The sequence below is a fragment of the Amblyomma americanum genome, chromosome 3 (genome assembly GCF_052857255.1).
Source record: "Amblyomma americanum isolate KBUSLIRL-KWMA chromosome 3, ASM5285725v1, whole genome shotgun sequence".
In the NCBI taxonomy this organism is placed as follows: Eukaryota; Metazoa; Arthropoda; class Arachnida; order Ixodida; family Ixodidae; genus Amblyomma; species Amblyomma americanum.
In genome coordinates this window covers 12,640,735-12,657,851 of record NC_135499.1, presented here as the reverse complement: position 1 = coordinate 12,657,851, position 17,117 = coordinate 12,640,735, and the positions used below count along the sequence as shown (strand labels likewise).

At 46.0% G+C, this 17,117-nt stretch overlaps 2 protein-coding genes across 3 annotated transcripts in view; one reads left to right on the top strand and one right to left on the bottom strand.

Annotated features, from left to right (window-relative positions):
• rho-7 (rhomboid family intramembrane serine protease rho-7) overlaps positions 1-16,863 on the top strand; it is a 134,875-nt gene extending 118,012 nt beyond the window's left edge. For both annotated transcript variants that reach the window (XM_077657131.1, XM_077657130.1), the window contains 2 exons: positions 14,357-14,454; positions 16,730-16,863. In XM_077657131.1, coding sequence (XP_077513257.1) covers positions 14,357-14,454; positions 16,730-16,826 — 195 coding nt within the window. In that variant the 3' untranslated portion in view covers positions 16,827-16,863. The remainder of the gene's footprint in view (positions 1-14,356; positions 14,455-16,729) is intronic.
• LOC144124455 (uncharacterized) lies at positions 104-14,349 on the bottom strand. The gene has a single exon (XM_077657129.1). It carries the CDS (start codon positions 8,665-8,667, stop codon positions 6,706-6,708), a length of 1,962 nt encoding a protein of 653 aa, XP_077513255.1. The 5' UTR covers positions 8,668-14,349; the 3' UTR covers positions 104-6,705.
• Positions 16,864-17,117: the final 254 nt, after the last annotated feature.

The following is a 17,117-nucleotide window of genomic DNA, read 5'->3' as shown; positions in this document are numbered from 1 at the left end:
CACATTTGTTTGAGTTTGTTTAGAAGTCGGATATAGAAGTCGGAAAACAAAACCAGCAGACCCGCCGCAGTGGCTTAGCGGTTAGGGCGCTGAGCTACTGATCTTGAGTTCCCGAGTTTGAACCCGACCGCAGCGGCTGCGTTTCGATGGAGGTGAAACGCTAAGGTGCCCGTGTGCTATGCAGTGTCAGTGCAGGTTAAAGATCCCCAGGTAGTCGAAACTATTCCGGGGGCTCTTCCTTTCTTCTTTCACTCACTCCTTTATCCCTTTCCTTACGGCGCAGTTCAGGTGGCAGTTCAGGTGTCCAACGTTATATAAGACAGATACTGGGCCATTTCCTTTCCCTAAAAACCAATTTCAGTTATCTCAGCGACTGCCCTGGTAGGGTCATCTCGTTTTTCGGCCATGGAGATCCAGCAAAGGAACGGGGTGGAGAGTGTTTTGCAAGAGGTTTGAAAAATGCTCTTTCACAAACAAGTTGACATTTAGTGGAGTTTTGGCCAAATTAGGTTTTTTGTGATCATTGAAAGAGTCTTCAAACCTCCACAAAATACCCTGAACCCCGCACCTTTGCCGAACCTCCATGGCTGAAAAACGAGATGGTACCACTGAGGCAGTTGCTGAGATAACGACTGGTTTTGTTTCCTCATCACTGCAGGCGATGTGAATATTAGACTTTTTTTGATCGATTCAAACAAGTATCCAAAGCAAATGTAGCATAAAACAATTGTGCCGACCAAATGCCATTTCTGTGCTAAATTTGAGAAGAGCCTTGTGTCAAAATACTGGAAGATATATATAGCAACTGCACAGCTGCCATAGTCCTCCATTAATTCAGGAATAAAATTTCAGTAAGGAAGGGCGTCAGGCAAGGAGACAGGATCTCGCCAGTGCTATTCACCACCTGTTTGCAGGAGGTATTCCGAGGCCTGAATTGGGAACAGTTCGGAATAAGATTTAATGGAGAATACATAAATAATCTGCGATTCGCTGATGACATTGCCTTGCTGAGTCATTCAGGAGGTGGACTGCAAATCATGATCAATGAGTTAGACAGGCAGAGCAGAACGGTGGGTCTAAAAATTAGCATGCAGAAAACCAAAGTAATGTTCAACACTCTAGCAAGGGAACAGCAGTTCACAGTTTGCAGCGAGGGGCTGGAAGTGCTAAAGGAATAGGGCAGGTAGTGACCGCTAATCCAATTCGGATCATGAGAGGGAAATAACTAGAAAAATAACAATAGGGTGGAGCGCATATGGCAGGTCTCTCAGATCATGATTGGCAGTCTACCAATTTCTCTCAAGAGAAAAGTGTACAACAGCTGATGAACAGAAACATGGAGGCTAACAAAAAGAGTTCAGCTTAAGTTAAGCACAACGCAGCAAGCCATGGAAAGAAAAATAATAGGTGTAATGTTAAGAGACCGGAAGAGTGGGTGTGGGAACAAACGCAGGGTAGTGACATCCTAGTCGAAATCAAGAGGAAGAAATGAGCTTGGGCAGGGTATGTAATGCAAAGGCAGGATAACCGTTGGTTCTTAAGGGTAACGAAGTGGATTCCAAGAGAAGGTAAGCATAGGAGAGGGCGGCAGAAGGTTAGGCGGGCGGGTGAGATTAAGAAGTTTGTGGGCATAGGGTGGACGCAGCTTGTAAAGGACAGGGTTAATTGGAGAGACACGGGAGAGGCCTTTGCCCTGCAGTGGGTGTAGTCAGGCTGATGACGATGATGATGAATTCACCTGTTTAGCTGAGAGAAGCAGTTTACTGAACTTGTTGATTTGTGCAACAGTCAGTATTTCCAAGAGGTTTCGTGCTACCAGGCGCTGAATATATGGACTACCAGCAACTGTAGCCTAGCATTACGTATACGAGCGCACTGCTGCGCGCATTGTAGCAGAGCGGCTGCGACTTGCAGTACTTTTTGTACACCAGCCACGGTGGCCTAGTCTTAGGGCAGTCGGCTACTGAGTCGGAGGACCCGGGTTCAATTCGTGATGCGGCAGCCACGTTTCGTTGGAGGTGAAGCGCGAAAGACACCCGTGTGCTGTGCGATAGAACCAGTCTAAACTAATTCGGAGCCCTTCACAACGGCATCCTTCATTGCGCATGTATTGCTTCTAGACGGGACACCATAAAGTTTACAATATTTTGTGATTTTTAGTCTTTACAAGACTTTCATGTCCACTGCATCGGAGCTGCAAAGGTTTCTTGCCACGTGGTTGCATCAGAGCTGTCGTTGCCTGCAAACAAGGTAGACCGGGTACAAGGTAGACTAGGCAAGAGCGGCAATGATAAGGCTAGGCTCGTTCTTGAGGCTTATTATATCCGAAAGCTGTCCGATCGTTGTGTCAGTGACACGTCTGTACACATTTATTCATCGGAATGTGCCTTTTTAGATTCTTTTTTTGATTAACTTGTGCGCATGTCTGATGTGCGGTTTCTGTGCATTTTCCTCGCGCATGCTTGACATTCTGTTCCTATATAACCCCTGTACCACAGCATGAATAAACAGTTGGTAGTAGCGCTCGTGAACCTGTTTTTTGTGTCCCTTACTCTGTCCGTCGTCCGGTATTTTGCGCTTCCTAGTTTACACCATGGCTATTACCAGTTGAAGAGTTGGCCGTGTCAAGGACAATCGCTAGGCAGGTACCCGAAGTGCAGCGCCAGCAGTGCTTCTATGCTGTTCAAGGTTCCCTTGGCAAGTGCAAGGCTCCAAAAGGGTTTGGCGCATTGGTGAACCACCTGGCCGCGAAGGACCTGAGACTGCTGATAGTAGACAAAGAGGGGCACTTTGTTGTGATGAATGAGAGTGTGTTCTTGGACAAAGCGTTTGCTGCTATCTCCAAGAATTTTCGACAAGTGCAAGAGAATGCCGCAAATGTTAAGAGACGTGCCGCTGCCCTTCTTAAAAAGGTTAATCTCGACCGTCTGTGCGGGTCTGTAAAAAACTCGGAACGCAGTACGCTTGAAATATTTTTCACGGTTAAAACCCGCACAATAGGCTTTCCGTTTCAATCCATAATTTCGGAGAGGGGAACCTGGCAGCTAGGTGGTTTTCAGCTACTTACAGAAGGCGCTTGCTTCCCTTGCTTTTGAAGACCCTTTCCGAATGCGAAACTCTGACGTCGTCTTGGAGTATCTTCAGAGCAATAATCCAGGTGACTGTCATGTGTTCACCGAAGACGTCGAGGATTTATACTATATTCGATTCCTCATGAGTGTCTGCTGCGTTTTGTAAGGCAATGTATAAGTTAGGACAATGACGAAGTGTGCTTCCGCAATGTTTGTGGTGCATCTGTTGATGCTTTTCTTGAAGTGTTGTGTATGTACTTCTGGTCTAACATTGTTGCATGGAATGACGGTGTGTTTATACAGCGTTCCTGGATATGCATTGGTTCTTGCGTGGCCCCGCTGCTAAGTGACTTGTTCCTTAGCAGAATTGACAACGCAACTGCAGGAGAGTTACCGGACGGTGTACTGAAAGTACACAGATACGTAGACATTTACCTCGTTTTTGTAGAAAACAAAGGATGCATGCAGGATTTCGTGAATACATTTGTCATAAATGGTCAAGGAGTTGCTTTCACCACGGAGACCGTTAGGATACAGTTCTTGGATGTGAACCCGGACACGTTTGCTGGCTGTATTCGCCTCGCTCCGTCAAGCCCTTACTCAGCTTTGTCTGGGCATTCTAAGCTGGTAAAGGATGGCGTCACCCTGTCTTGTGTTCTCGCCGCTCTCACCAAGTCGTGTGTCCATCTTATTGAAAAAGGTGTGCTTCACTTCACTTCACTTTATTACCTTAAAGACCCCACTTTGGGGGTGTTACATAAGGGGTGGGAGTACAAATATGGGTTGAATATGGTTGCTTACATGATATTTATGAAATGCATATTTAAATTGTTCACAAAACTTGATTGGCAGGTGATGGCATCAACGTCGTGGGGAAGGCCATTCCAGTCTTTAGCAGTGCGAAGAAAAAAGGATGCGGAAAAAGTGACGGTGCGGGGGCGTTGGCATGACACTTGCAGTGGATGGCCGGTGCGATGAGATATGCGAGCGGGCGGTGTGATGTAGGGTGGTTGTCCGAGGGAACTGTAAAAAACTTATGAAACAGACTAAGAGAAGCAATGCGACGACGATGGGCAAGAGTTGATAAACCTGATTGTCGTTTAAGTGACGATACACTGATGTCGTATGAATAGGCAGAATGAATGAACCTCGTGGCGCGATTTTGGACAGATTCTAGTGAACTGATGAGATATGCTTGTTGCGGGCTCCAGATAGCAGATGCGTATTCTAGTTTTGGTCGAATGAGTGATTGGTAGGCGAGAAGTTTAATACTTTGAGGGGCGTGCCGTAGGTGACGTTTCAAAAAACCCAATGACCGGTTAGCTGATGCGACGATGTTCGTTACATGAGAGCGCCAGGAGAGATCCTGGCACAAGGTGACACCTAGGTACTTGTATGAGCATACAGATTCTAGTGGAACGTTAGCAACGGAGTAAGAGAAAATATGGGGGTTACGCCGGCGGTGAAAAGATACGAGTTTACATTTATTAGGATTAAGCGACATTAGCCAGTCATCGCACCAGGCATGCACTGTGTCAATGTCGTTTTGCAGCTGTGATTGGTCAAAGGTGTTGGAAATCGTGTGGTAAATAACGCAGTCGTCTGCAAACAGACGAACATTGCAAACCAGGTTTGAGGGTAAGTCGGTTATGTAGATTAAGAATAGGAGGGGAGCAAGTACAGAACCTTGGGGTACGCCTGATGTTACTGGAAGAGGGTTGGAACTCTGGCTATTAACGAGAACAAACTGGGAGCGCTTAGAAAGGAATTCTTCGATCCACAATAAGACGTTAGGATGCAGTTTTAGCATGGTTAGTTTTAGCAGTAAACGCCTGTGGGGAACTTTATCAAATGCTTTAGCAAAGTCTAGAAAAATAGCGTCAGTTTGTAAATTTAGGTCGAGGTTAGAGTGAACGTCATGAAGAAAGACGGCCAGTTGAGTTTCACATGACAAACCCTTGCGAAACCCGTGTTGTGAGGGATGAAAGAAGTTGATAGCGTCAAGAAAGTCCATGATTTGAGAATAGATGACGTGTTCCATGATTTTGCAAGGTATGCTGGTTAATGATATCGGACGGTAATTTAAAGGAGAATCTTTGTTACCGGACTTAAAGACGGGAATGACCTTTCCCACTTTCCAGTCATCCGGAATGGAACCTGTAGAAAGCGACTGTGAAAACAATAACAATAAGTACATTGCAGAAATATTATTAGTGTTGCGCAGTATTTTGGAGTTAATTTCGTCGACGCCGGCCGATGATGAAGTTTTAAGGTGTTCAATGAGCGAGGTAATGCCGGCTTCAGAAAACGCGATAGCAGGCATGCTGGACTCTATATCGACGGCGAAAGTTGCAGTTGGTGGGTGAATTTCATTAGTGAACACAGATGAAAAGGCGTTATTAAAAATGTCAGCGCACTCAATGTCATCAGCTTCCTCTCCAGACTCTTTAGTTAGAGTGATGGTATGTGCCGGGTGCTCGCTTATGACCTGCCAAAACTTTCTGGGATTGGAAGTCAACAATTTGGGGAGGTCGTTGTGAAGGAAAGAGTATTTTGCGTAGCGAATTTCTGATAGGTAGGTGCGTTCGGCTGTATAGTATTTTTCCCATGCGCACTCGTCGTATTGCTTTAATTTTGCCGCACGGAAAAGGCGCTTCTTTTTATTGTCGAGTCTTTTTATCGTTTTGGTATACCATGGTTTCTGGCGGTCCGAGTGGAAGCTTATTTTGGGGATGTATCTATCGGTTAGTTCGCTAACCTTTTTCTTAAAACGGGACCAATTGTCATTTACTGAATTATCGTGAAAAGATGCTTCAAATGTTGTGAGATATTGGTTTAGTTCAAGACTAAAGGCTTCATAGTTTCCTTTGTCGTAGAGGCGAATAGTTTTGTTTTGATTCTGGCGTCGTGATGGGTGGAACTCAAATGTGGCGTAGATTACTTTATGGTCGCTGATTTCGCGTAGATAAGTGATAGATGAGAGGGCTTCCGGGTGGGTAGTCAGGATTAGATCTAGGATGTTTGCACCGCGGGTCGGTTCAGATACCACTTGAGTTAAGTTGAAGTTTAGGCAGACCTCGATAAAATCATTCGCTTCCCTGTTGCCGACAGCTGTCTGTGTCTGCCAGTTGATTTCTGGAAAATTGAAGTCTCCAAAAAGAATGATATGCGCTTTTGGGTATTTCCTCGTTAATTGGCTGATCACGTCGTTAAGAATTCGAGAGAAATCTGAGTTGGTATTTGGCGCTCTATAACAAACGCCCAGCAGTACGGTTAGGGGCGCAGCGCGACAAAGTAGCCATACTATCTCAAGGTCTGATGGAATATTAATAACTGTACTTGAGAACTGATTGCTAACTGCGATGAAAACGCCTCCACCTCGAGCGGATGTGCGATCTTTGCGAAGAAGGTTAAAATTCGGTAAGTCAGCAAGAACTTCAGTATCGGTGATGCCATTAGTGAGCCATGTTTCGGTAAGTATCAGCAAGTTACTAGCAGATGAACACACAAGATTGGAGATGATTTCACGTTTCGGAAGAAAACTACGTATGTTTGTGAAAATCGCCGAAAAGGAAAGATTAGGCTGGGGGGTGGTAGGTACATGAGCGGCTGGGGGCTGGCGGCGCAGCAACCGCTATGGTATCTCTTTTACAGATTGCGATGGTTCGTCGAAGATATATCGTCGGGAACCGATGAACAGGGTATTGTATCGCAAAGAAAAACGGTTAGTCTTGCTTTTGGCAAATGTAACTAGATGTTTGCGCACGTTGCGAACGCGGCGTGAAAAATCTTCACGGACGGAGTAGTCAGTGTTCTTGAATTTGCGGCCATTAGCTAGAATTTCGTCCTTCGTTTTGAAAAGTGCGAATTTGGCAATTAACGGACGGCAGCGATCAGGTTCGTGGCGCCCAAGACGGTGAGTGCGGTCTATTGTTTTGGGGTCGAGGGTGATGTCCAAAAATTCGGAGCAATGGCGAATTAGTAGCTTTTCAGAGTCGGCCCACGTTTCAGATGGGTCAGGGTCCGGAATGTTGTAGAATATGAGGTTGTTTCTTCGTGATTGGTTTTCTGCTTCGTCTATGCGATCCTCGAGATCACAGAGCTGGCGAGTTGCCTGGGTGGTGTGAGTGTTTAGGCCTTCTATCTCTGTGCGTAGTGACTGTATGGTTTGGTAATGACCTTCAAGAGCGCTGATGCGCCTGCTTAGATCAGAAATAAGGTTGTCTGTTGTTAGTAACTGGTTTTTGAGGTCTGTAACTTCCGCGATTAATGTCGACTGACCGGCGGACAATTTTTTAAGTTCCGTAATTACAGTTTCGAGTGAGGCAGGGCCGGGGTTAGTCTCTATGTCGCCGGACAACAAAAGCAGGGAAATAATGACATCAGAACACTCAGTGACAATGGCAAGGCAGCATTGCGGGCTCGGCAGCTGTATCAAAAAGTAATCACTAGATTTCTTAGCGTAAAGACAACATGGCTTACTAACCTGCATGGCGAGGCAGAACGGGTTAAGCGACCGCATCGTGGCACAGCCACCGAGCCCACAAAGCGACGCCGGTGGCCGAAGCTGCTTAAAAGCTGGAGCGGATGTTGATGGCGATGGTGTTTCCAACTGTCTGTCGAGGGTGCAGTGCACTGAAGTCAGTGCACGATCGGGCGAAGCGGTGATGGCGCAAGGCTGGCACATATCGGTTCGGTTGAGAGCGGGCGTCCATTCCGGCGAGATGTCCGGTGGACAGGCAGCAAGAGGAGCGGGGAAAAGCGTGGTAATCCAGAGGGGAGCGATCACCTGCATGGCGAGGCAGAACGGGTTAAGCGACCGCATCGTGGCACAGCCACCGAGCCCACAAAGCGACGCCGGTGGCCGAAGCTGCTTAAAAGCTGGAGCGGATGTTGATGGCGATGGTGTTTCCAACTGTCTGTCGAGGGTGCAGTGCACTGAAGTCAGTGCACGATCGGGCGAAGCGGTGATGGCGCAAGGCTGGCACATATCGGTTCGGTTGAGAGCGGGCGTCCATTCCGGCGAGATGTCCGGTGGACAGGCAGCAAGAGGAGCGGGGAAAAGCGTGGTAATCCAGAGGGGAGCGATCACCTGCATGGCGAGGCAGAACGGGGTAAGCGACCGCATCGTAGCACAGCCACCGAGCCCACAAAGCGACGCCGGTGGCCGAAGCTGCTTAAAAGCTGGAGCGGATGTTGATGGCGATGGTGTTTCCAACTGTCTGTCGAGGGTGCAGTGCACTGAAGTCAGCGCACGATCGGGCGAAGCGGTGATGGCGCAAGGCTGGCACATATCGGTTCGGTTGAGAGCGGGCGTCCATTCCGGCGAGATGTCCGGTGGACAGGCAGCAAGAGGAGCGGGGAAAAGCGTGGTAATCCAGAGGGGAGCGATCACCTGCATGGCGAGGCAGAACGGGGTAAGCGACCGCATCGTAGCACAGCCACCGAGCCCACAAAGCGACGCCGGTGGCCGAAGCTGCTTAAAAGCTGGAGCGGATGTTGATGGCGATGGTGTTTCCAACTGTCTGTCGAGGGTGCAGTGCACTGAAGTCAGTGCACGATCGGGCGAAGCGGTGATGGCGCAAGGCTGGCACATATCGGTTCGGTTGAGAGCGGGCGTCTATTCCGGCGAGATGTCCGGTGGACAGGCAGCAAGAGGAGCGGGGAAAAGCGTGGTAATCCAGAGGGGAGCGATCACCTGCATGGCGAGGCAGAACGGGGTAAGCGACCGCATCGTAGCACAGCCACCGAGCCCACAAAGCGACGCCGGTGGCCGAAGCTGCTTAAAAGCTGGAGCGGATGTTGATGGCGATGGTGTTTCCAACTGTCTGTCGAGGGTGCAGTGCACTGAAGTCAGCGCACGATCGGGCGAAGCGGTGATGGCGCAAGGCTGGCACATATCGGTTCGGTTGAGAGCGGGCGTCCATTCCGGCGAGATGTCCGGTGGACAGGCAGCAAGAGGAGCGGGGAAAAGCGTGGTAATCCAGAGGGGAGCGATCACCTGCATGGCGAGGCTGAACGGGGTAAGCGACCGCATCGTAGCACAGCCACCGAGCCCACCCGAGGCCATATTTCCAGGCTTAAGGACGCTGGTTTTCCTGAAGCAACTACCGGAAGGTTATGCGAAAGGTTGATGGCCAAAATCAAATCGGAGCATAAGCGTGTTCCTCAGGAAAAAGAAATCTCGAAGCACCGGAAGATTGCTGTCATCCCTTATGTCCACGCATTATCACACCGTCTGAAGAAAGTGGAGCGAAAATTTTAAATTGATGTTGTATTTTCGTCTAGCAGAAAATTAAGCAACATTTGCCGAGCTGTGCAGCGGAAGCGAGAGCCCCTACTAGGAAGGAGGATCGGTAATGGTTGTACCACAGCACACGTAGAGAGGAGGGTTGAGTGCATCGAAGGTGTTGTATACAAGATTCCCCTTTCATGCAGTGGATGGTATGTTGGCCAGACTGGGCGATGTCTCAACGAATGCCTGAGGGAGCATCATAATTCTTTGGACAGGGCAGCCAGTTCGTATTTTGCGCTTCACTGCAGGCAATCTAAGCACACGTGTGCCCCATTGCTTCATCAAACATCCGTCATCTTCAAACATAAGGATCAGATAGTAAGGGAACTAGTAGAGGCATATCACATTGATAAGGGGGTGCAGCATGCATTAGCAAGCCCTCATTATCACTGGCTAACCGCGAAATCACCTTTTTGGAGCATGCATTTGTAGAAATGTAGATTTAAGATGTTCAGTGATGACGCAGTGTTTCTTCAATATTTTTTCTTCTGTTTAGTGTTTGGCGGGAATAGTATCTGTACACATGTGCGTAATAAATCACCAGTTGAAAGTCAGCGCTCGTGTCGTCGTGTTTGTTCCGTCCTCGTGTTTTTCCGCGCTCTTTTACCATGGATAGTCGTAACCAACTTGCCCAGCTTTCCGTACTCCTAAATGTCGGTTAATGGTCTTGTCAACTGCTTTTGTTGAATATTTGCTATAGCTTATGGAATAATTACTGCACAAGCTGGCATGCATAACAACTGTCTCAAGCAACTCAATTTAAGTTTGTCTGTAATGGGAAAATGCAACTGCATGACAAGTGTGTTGCATTTTCTGCACTACTGTAACCTTTCTGCCAGTATGAAATATGCCGAGCATGTGCCAAGACTTTGTGGCTGAAAACCTCTGCTAATGTGCGTGAAGGGCATGGACAGGCAAGTGACATAGCAGCTACTTCAGCACTGAGAGAGGTGCACCCATTTACTGAGGGTTTGGTATGTGCACGAGAACCTCACTCACGCACAAAATTAATCACGCATAGTTATGCACTGCAATGCATTCCACAGCCTGCATGGTGGTGTGGGACATTACGTGACATTTGCATAAAACTTGCAGCTCTGAATCTTAAGAATTCCTGTGCTTGATTTACCAATGGTGGTTGCTTCATTATGCAGATGAAAATGAAGTACTAAAATGTTTTGTTTTATGGCATCTCTGGAATGTTCGCTAGTTTCAGAATAAGGTAAGGTAAGGTAAGTAATAACACAAGCAGCTAGGCAGAAGATTAGCTTGCCTTGTGTTTTTCTTAAAATGAAAACCTCAAGTCAAAACAAAGCATCAAAGCCTGCTGCACATCTTTGCTACAGGCACCACAATATAAACAGAGTCGGGCACAATGACAAAACAAAGCAGACCACAGTCAAAAGCAGAACTAACTCTTCACATAGGCAGCTTTACTGTTGAACTGCAAAATGAGGTTTTTCTTCTGGATGGGCATGATAAAATATGTTACATTGTTAGTTATCGTGCTTCATGTATTAGATCTCTTTTAGTGATCTGTTGTACCGCATGTGTTGGCTTCGTGACTTGGTTTTCAGGTGACTGCACGGATGTTACAGTGTGTTGGCTGTTAAAAAGGCAGGTTTTACACGAAATAAAATTCAGTTGCAAGTTGGCGGTGGTCCTGTCATGTTTGTTTCTTTTTTGTCCCCATATTTCGCGCCGATTCCTTTGTGAAGCGGGAGTATACTGGGGGTAGATTGCCTTCACTCCCATTAAGCGTGTTAGCCGTCGTCTAAATATAAAAAAAGATTCCAGGTAAAGCCTTGTCGTCTTGCTCTTTTCTTCTCCAATTATCTTCATGCTATCCCAGTCGATGTCATGGCCCTCGGAGACAGCATGATCAGCCAGTGCGTTGGTTGCCACATGCTTGTTGTCGACATCATTGTGGTGCTGCTGCAATCTTTTCCGCAAATCGCCTGTTTCACCGATATAGACATGCTCACAATCAGTGCAGCGAATCCTATACAAAATGCCCAGAAATTTCTCCTTCTTTATCTTGTCTTTCACTGTAACCATTGCGTGTCAGAGCTTCTGCATGGGTACATGTGCGACGTCGGCTTTGTACGACTGGAATATGCGGGATAAGCTTTCGCTTCCTCCGGGGACGTAGGGTTTCGGAATCCTTTTCTTCTTCTCATGCTGGGGTTGCTGTGGCGGTGGATGAGCTATGCGGTTCTCGGATTTTCGTATGAAGGAACTGAGATAGCCCGAAGACATCAGGTCATGACGAACGGTATCCAGATCTGTCGCTTTCTCTTCCGGCTTAGAGCAGATGTTTTTCGATCAATTAGAGGAATCCCCTAAGGCAGCGAAGATTTATAATAATGGAGTGATTAGTCATTAGCATCCACCCAAGTACAGCCATAGGGATAAGCTGGTGTGGCTATGCTCAGCAGTCGCACTGCTGTGAGAAACGCAAAGATAAGTTTGTGGCATGTTGTAGAACGAGAGTTGTGTTATGCTGGGTATTATGGCACATAGGCATCTAAGGCCATTATGCGCAAAGCTCAAGATATAGAATAAGTTTCCTGCACCATTTTTAGAAATGTGAAAGATCATCGGTGCTGTAGATGCCCTAAAAAGTTTGAGCTACCTAGTAATAACAGAGGAAAAGAAATTTAGAAATGGCCAAAGTCAAGTAGGGTTAGCAGCTCTCCTTGGCTGGGCAAGGATCTCAAGGCTCCCAACTAATGAAATAAAAACCTCTGCCTTCTTCTCAGGGATGAGAAGGTGGCTGAGGTGTATACTATAATAAAGCATACCAGTGGATCAAAATATACAGGTTTTCAAGAATGCCTGCTTCTTTTAAAAAACTAAAAACAGAAGACATATTAACGGTTGCATTATCACCTAAGAGCAGTGTTGGGTGAAAAGGAATGCATTTATTACAAAATTGTATAAAGCACTTTTTCTTAGTTTTGCAAAAGAGAATTAAAAGTAGTTAACCGTAAATTCATCTCCGCATTCTTCGCAAGCAGGTTTGTCCTGTTTTGTTAGCAGGAAGTTGTGCGTAAGGTTTATCTGGCCTATTCAGAGACAGCAGAGAATCACTTCCTGAAACGTTCCTGGTGCACACGACTTGCGTTCACCTAAAACTGGCTTTACCAAGTGTAGTTTATTATCTACTTCACTGTTCCATGCCGACTGCCACTTTTTCCTTAATTTCTATTGTACTAAGTTCATGCAGTCCTTAAAGGGTATATTTACTTTTGTAGCAATAGCTTCACTACGCTAGCACTTCAATGGAGTGCATATTGCAACCGCACAAAATGACGAGGGACGAAGAGAAGAAAGCACAGGACAAAACGTGGAACTTCACCTGAGGTTTACTGCAAGGAAAACCACATTTATACAAGATTCCTAATCACACCTGATAAACAGCAGACACCGTCACTTTACACTGGCACGCAGGTGCGCGTGGCACAAGTTAGCATCTAGATAGTTGAATTCCATCTAGGATAAGGATACTGAAGTAGTGCTTATGCAACAGTCATTTTCTTTTCATTTCATTTCATTTTATTTCCTTAAAGGCCCCATGACTGGGGTATTACATAAGGGCTGGGAACTAATAATAAAAAATGCATTCTTGCAATTGTACATAATTTTTTACATTTTCAATGAACTTGGATGAACAGGTGATGATGGCAGTGTCGTCTGGAAGGCCGTTCTATTCTGCAGCTGTGCGGGGAAAAAAATGGCAAAGGTGACAGTGCGCGTGTATTTGAAACTAACTCGCAAAAAAATACCTTTAGAATTCCAGTACTCCTGCAACCAAAACATATTAAAGGAGGTGTCCCAATACAAGTATTTAGGGCTTTCGATTAAGAACAATCTTAACTGGAATAAACATGTAGGCTATGTGGTAGCTAATGTTAATATGAAATTGTTTTTTCTTCGAAGAGTCTTTAAACTTTCCACTCCTAGCATTCGTCTGCTTGTATACTAGATTATGCTGCCATCATTTGGGACCCGTACACACAAACCAATTGAATAAAATTTAAAGTTTGCAAAAAAGAGCCGTCCGCTTTATATAAAACACCTTTCGGAAAATATCTGTAAGTGCATGACTAACAAACGCGTTTCGTTTCGCTATTTAACAGAAATCGTGTGTCACGTCTTAAATTTTTGTATCAAGTAATTAACGGACAATACAAAGTGGATTTCACTAACACTATTTCTTTTTAATCTGGGTATACCGCAAGGCAGCATCAAAATCTGACAATAACCCCTTTTCGCACAAATAATAACACCTTTAAGTACTCATTTTTCCCAAGAACTGTCGCTGACTGGAATGTACTTACCAACGATGAAGTTCTTCAGCCATCCTTCAAATTGTTTGAATGTCATCTGAAGGTTATTGAAGGTTTTCAATAATTTTTTGCCATGACATGTATTATTGCGCTCTTTTTTTTCTTGGTTTCACTGTCAAAACATGCCACTGTTTTCATTTATCCGCCCTCCCTCCCTTGAAATATATTTTCTTTTTTTTCATCTATTCCAACCCTGCTAATATCCCTATGCTGAATTGCAGTATGTAGAAATAATATTAAATGAAGCTTCTGTCATTTTCTTGTTTCTTTGCATTCTTGTGTCCACCACACTAATAGTCAGAATCGACTAATATTTGGAGCCTCCTCATACGTGGCAGTGTGTGGTAGTATTGAGATGGCAGCTGCCATCATTGATGCTGCTGTCGCCATGCGTCGGCAGAGGCACAATGAGGAATACTTGGAACTAAGTACCGTTTGCTGCCTCTGCTGCAACAAAGTGCAAACGAGCTTATTGGCCACATAATTTTGTCTGTTCTGGCTGCATGTACATTGTAACCGGACCTGTAGTAAAGGAGGGTAAGTAGGGATAGGAAGACGAGCCAAACATTGCCTCTAGTGTCCACATTGTTAGTGGCGTCTCTGTCTTGTAGTGTTGCCATGCACTGTCATACACGCAGGCCCTCAAGGGTGTGCTGCTGTTTGATGCAACGGGGGTGCTACTGCGATGGCGCTTTCTCGACCATGCAGCCCACCTGGGGGGCACCCTGTTCGGTGTGTAAGTGACCATCCTCCCTTGTATTGAAATCAGATGGGGTCAAAACTCAGAGGTTAGCAGATAGTTGTAGTCAATAACGTAAACTGCATTCGCATTACAAACTCCGCACAGGACCAGGCACCAAATCATTGAACGGATGCAGTAACAAAAGTGCACAGGTGTCAGAGAAATCAATGAGGAGCTGAAGAAATAAATGAAGGACAAACATGTTCGGAACATCTGTGGATCCACCCAGCGTAAGCTTGGTTGCCTCAAAAGAAGACTGCGGAACGCCGCTCCCAGTGTCATATAAACCTGTAGTACAACCAGTACTGGTAAGTTAGAACTTTGGGCTTGTTGGTGCATCACTTTTTAAAAAGACATAGCGCATGAAGACAGGACAGTGCAGAGACAACACACGACGAGCGCTATAGCGCTCGTCCTGTGTTGTCTCTGCAGTGTCCTGTCTTCATGCGCTATGTCTTTTTCAAGACCAATATTGGAACATGCAAGTATCGTTTGGGGCCCTCACAGTCAAACCGAAATTAGCAAATTAGAAAGGGTCCAGAGGTCAGCACCCTGGTTCATTTTTTCGTGCTACAACAGAAAGCTATTGGTGACTGCGCTCCTTAGCAGGGCCGCTCTACCATCCTTGTCCCTGAGAAGAAAGACAGCGCAGCTGAAATTCCTTTACGAGCTTTATAATAAAAACTTAGAGTTAAGATCCAGATGTAATTTATGACGTCTACTACGAGTATCCGCCCGTACAAATCACCCTCATGCCATTCAACCTGATACATACTGGGACTGGGGAGCGCTACAATCAAGACAAGGGGACAACACCACGAGACACGAGCGCAATAGGGGGCTAGTTGGCCGTACATACTGAGACGGAGGAGCGCTACAATCAGTCTCGGTATGTACGGCCAACTAGCCCCCTACAAAGCTTAACCTGATCCACCAAAGGTTGATACTTTCAAATTTCCATGTCACATTCAATACTGGAACAGACTTGATACCAGGGTGTTCTCAGGGTGCCACTCAGCTGAAATGTTTCAGCAGAAGCTCTAAGTGATTTTGTGTAAACGTATTTGAAGTGTTGTTTTTTTCACCCACTCTGTATCAGCCCGCAACGGCTTAAGAGTATTGCTCTTCAGAAGATAATGATGCCGCCATCTGTAAACCTCTGCTTTGCAAACTTTGATCAAACAGCTCTGGCTTCAAGAGCAGATGCAGGAGTGTCGCTCACATCACTGTCAAGGCTTCATGGAAGTTTGCCTTTCCGCAGGCTGCTTGGACACACATCAACTACATTTTCAGGAAAAAGGCCCACCAGTTGTTGTTTTTTTCCAATTGTGAGCCTTAACCCATATCATTGTGCCAACGAGGTTCTGTCAGTGCAACAGACTGAGGTGTGCTACTCTTGCAAAAGCGTTTTCTCTATGTACTAGCCATTTGTCACCTTTAGTACAAACCAACTAAGATGCTCCAAAGGTGCCCATAGTCATTTAGTTTATAGTGTCATCAAGCTCTCTCTTTTTTTTCATCTTCAGTTGTATAAGCACATAGCACAATGGTACAGGTAATGGTACAGCTTCCAAGAGACCTATATCCAAGGATATAATTTGTGTCCCTAGCATACAAGGCTACCCATGTGAAGGTTTCAGTTGCAGGCATCATTTAATTTGTTTTAAGTATTAATTGAGATATTTAACATATGTGATGCCATGGATATGGGAGAGGCCTTTGTCTTGCAGTGAACGCTGAGAAGGCAGGCTGATGAAAAATCTCACGGATGATCCTCGGTCAGCAGATCTTTAAAAGATGGCTGATAATTGATTAGTCATGTGATGTTCTAGAAGTTCGCTTTCGTGATTACTATGCTCAATTTGTGTGCCCACGTGCAGAGAGCTCTTTGCAGCCTTGGCGGGCGGGCATATTGATTATTTTGTATTTGTGAATAGTGCCGCCCTCCTCCTATCTTTTCTCCCTTCTTTCTTTCCCCTTCACTCTTTTCCCTGTCCTTTTACTCACAGGTATCGATGGCAGATGCCGCAGCTAGCAGCATCTTTTCACTTCCATTTTTATTGTACAGAATAAACCACTAATAATAATAACAATTAGTGTGCTCGTAGAAGTGCAAAAAGTACAAACTGTGTGTCTGTACCCCTGTAAGGGGCTTTGCCGCATTATATCTATGGTGGTCTCATGACAAAAGCTACAGCTGAGGGATGTGCAAGATGACCTTCCAGTCAGTGAAGCACAGGAGCTGGGATTCATGCCTCTCCCATTGCAGGGGCTACGTGCTGTATGGTCAGGAGGTGTGGAAGCACAGGGAGCCCATCTTGAAGACGTGGCACCAGCTGCGCGAAGGCTGGAGTGGCCGCAGATGATGGAGAGCAAATAAAGGTGCAGAAGGAATCCAAGTCACCTTTGGCTGTGTCCCTTGTATCGAAAGCACTCCTGTGCTATTCAAGGCAAATTTTCTTGTTCACACCTCGAACACATCACATAGCTCTTTGAGACAATTAGCTAGCTGCTAAACAACTGACTGCACCGCAGGTTTTCAATGCATTTTGCAAATCTGGAGAAGTAAGCCAGGGAATGTGCCAGAGAATTTGATAGTTTGCTGACTCATCTCAGCCAACCTCTCGCAGCTACAAGCTGGAGCATGTTCGAATGCA